Genomic DNA, 1,879 nt, shown 5'->3' with positions numbered 1-1,879 from the left:
TCCCTGTCGCTGTGCCCCTTATCCTCCTCCTCCACCTCCTCCTCCTCCTCCTCCTCCTCCTCATTCCGATCCCCTAATCCTGCCCGTCGCAGTCTTTGCGGGTAACCCATCCATGCATTCGTATCTCCTCCCTTCCCGGCGCCGTCACTGCAGTAAATCATCGGATAGAAAGAAAATCAGCTCCATGCTCTGAACCTCCCCCCAACCCTCCTTCCCGCCTCCCTCCCTCCCTGCCTCCCGCCCTCGTCATCTCTTCCACGCTCCTCACTCACCTTTCCTCGCTCACGCGCACTCTGCGCCGTGGTTGCCGACGCCGCAGCACACTGGAATCTTCCATTTCCCTACCCGCAATTTTTTCTTTCGTGTCCCTATTTTTCCACTTGAATTATTTTCGTCCACCCGCTGAGTTCGTGATCTATTGATATCAGGTCTCTCCCGCAGGATTTTTTCGATCAGCCTTGTCCATGGTTTACTTGGTCTAACTTCCCTGCAAGAATCGTCTCATACCCTGTCAATCGGTGGATGAATGAGGAACGCGTTGGGTGCTGAGAGGTCATCAAAGTGTACGATAAATTGCCAGGGGTCAATGCTCTACACAATCGTTCGACGTCTGCAAGGCAATTAACCACCAAACCTCACGTTTTTAACTTGCCCAGGCAAAAAAAGCTATCTCATGAGGGACTGCTTAAGGTTTCTCAATATAGTGAGGTGATAAAATCTTTTTTTTTTTCATGGTGTCGATTTTTTCCCTCAGTGCTAGCAACCTCCCTGGTATTCCACTCGAGTGTTACCCAAGTGTCCTCCACGACCAAAAGTCTAATACCACGCACGCTATTGACGTGCAATACACCGCCCAGTCCCGCAATCACGCGCTTTTCACCTGATCCCACCCCTGGACACTTTGCGCACGGGTAAGACTGGCCCTTCCAAAAAAAGGTATTAATATACACGGGAGGCTTTTCTGCACGCCAGCCCCTGAAGCTTTTCCCCTTGTCCGCCCCCGGAAAAACTTTTTTTCTCGTGATCCCATCGACGCCTTGGGAATTGTCCATTCACCCAAAAAGATTGTGTGTGACTGAATGACAGGTATGCTTTTTGGGACCAGACCCTCGACTTGATGGTTTTGAACGCTTTTGTTGGTTTCATCCTCTTTCTTGCCTTCCCCCCCGCCCCTCACGGCCATGTCCCCTTGCTCGTACAATTACGTGTTACAATGCATGCCCCCGTACACATGCGAAGAGAGCCGTGGCGCTCTCCACATGACCGTCATTGAAGGCGTCTCGATGTGTTGGGTTCAGGCTGCATCTATCCTCGTGGCCATCGTTGGACGCGTCAGACATGCCAGTCTAGTCCACGCGTCCAGCGGCCTTTTGCCTGTACTCTTAGCAATATAAACCACAAATTGTCCCTCACAGTGCACATGCACGTCCGCCTCATTGCTCACGTGCACGTCTTGTCCTACCCGTTCTCTTTTTCTTTTCTTTTGTCCCAAATGTTCCGCCTTTCCAGTCCTGACGTCGACCATGGCGAGGCCTTGGCAAGGCCCCAAGCTAGGGATGTGGCAATTAAAACCATGGCTCCTCCTGGCTTTGGCTTTAATGCTGACGGCGCCACACGTTGCTGGACGTCAAATCGCCTTTGTCGCACCCTCGGCGTCCGCGGTATGTCTCCCACCGAGCTCCGAGTCTTGTCTACGATGCGCCCATCTGCTAGGGGTTGTGGATGTGATTCGCAACCTTTTCCCTCCTGTTTGCCTCTTTTTGCGTCTTTCTATGGTTTCCCCCCCATTGTGTCGCTACTTTTGGCCTCCCTTTTCTTTTTACCTTTTTCCCAACGAGACGACGAAGCCCATCAGCTGCTGCAAACGCGTCACATAGCC

General features: G+C 52.3%; 1 protein-coding gene across 1 annotated transcript; it reads right to left on the bottom strand.

Moving 5' to 3' along the window:
- Positions 1 to 47: 47 nt before the first annotated feature.
- On the bottom strand, positions 48 to 512 carry NGA_0714900 (uncharacterized protein; the record flags this gene model as incomplete). The annotated part of the gene is made up of 2 exons (XM_005852496.1): positions 273 to 512; positions 48 to 147 (listed from the first exon to the last, which is right to left on the bottom strand). Coding segments are annotated over exons 1-2 (165 nt in total), but the record flags the coding sequence as incomplete, so codon positions are not given.
- Between the last annotated feature and the right edge of the window lie 1,367 nt (positions 513 to 1,879).

Source organism: Nannochloropsis gaditana (assembly GCF_000240725.1).
Source record: "Nannochloropsis gaditana CCMP526 unplaced genomic scaffold scaffold1133, whole genome shotgun sequence".
NCBI lineage: Eukaryota > Eustigmatophyceae > Eustigmatales > Monodopsidaceae > Microchloropsis > Microchloropsis gaditana.
The sequence above is the reverse complement of the archived record's forward strand: the minus strand, read 5'-3'. Positions and strand labels throughout refer to the sequence as shown.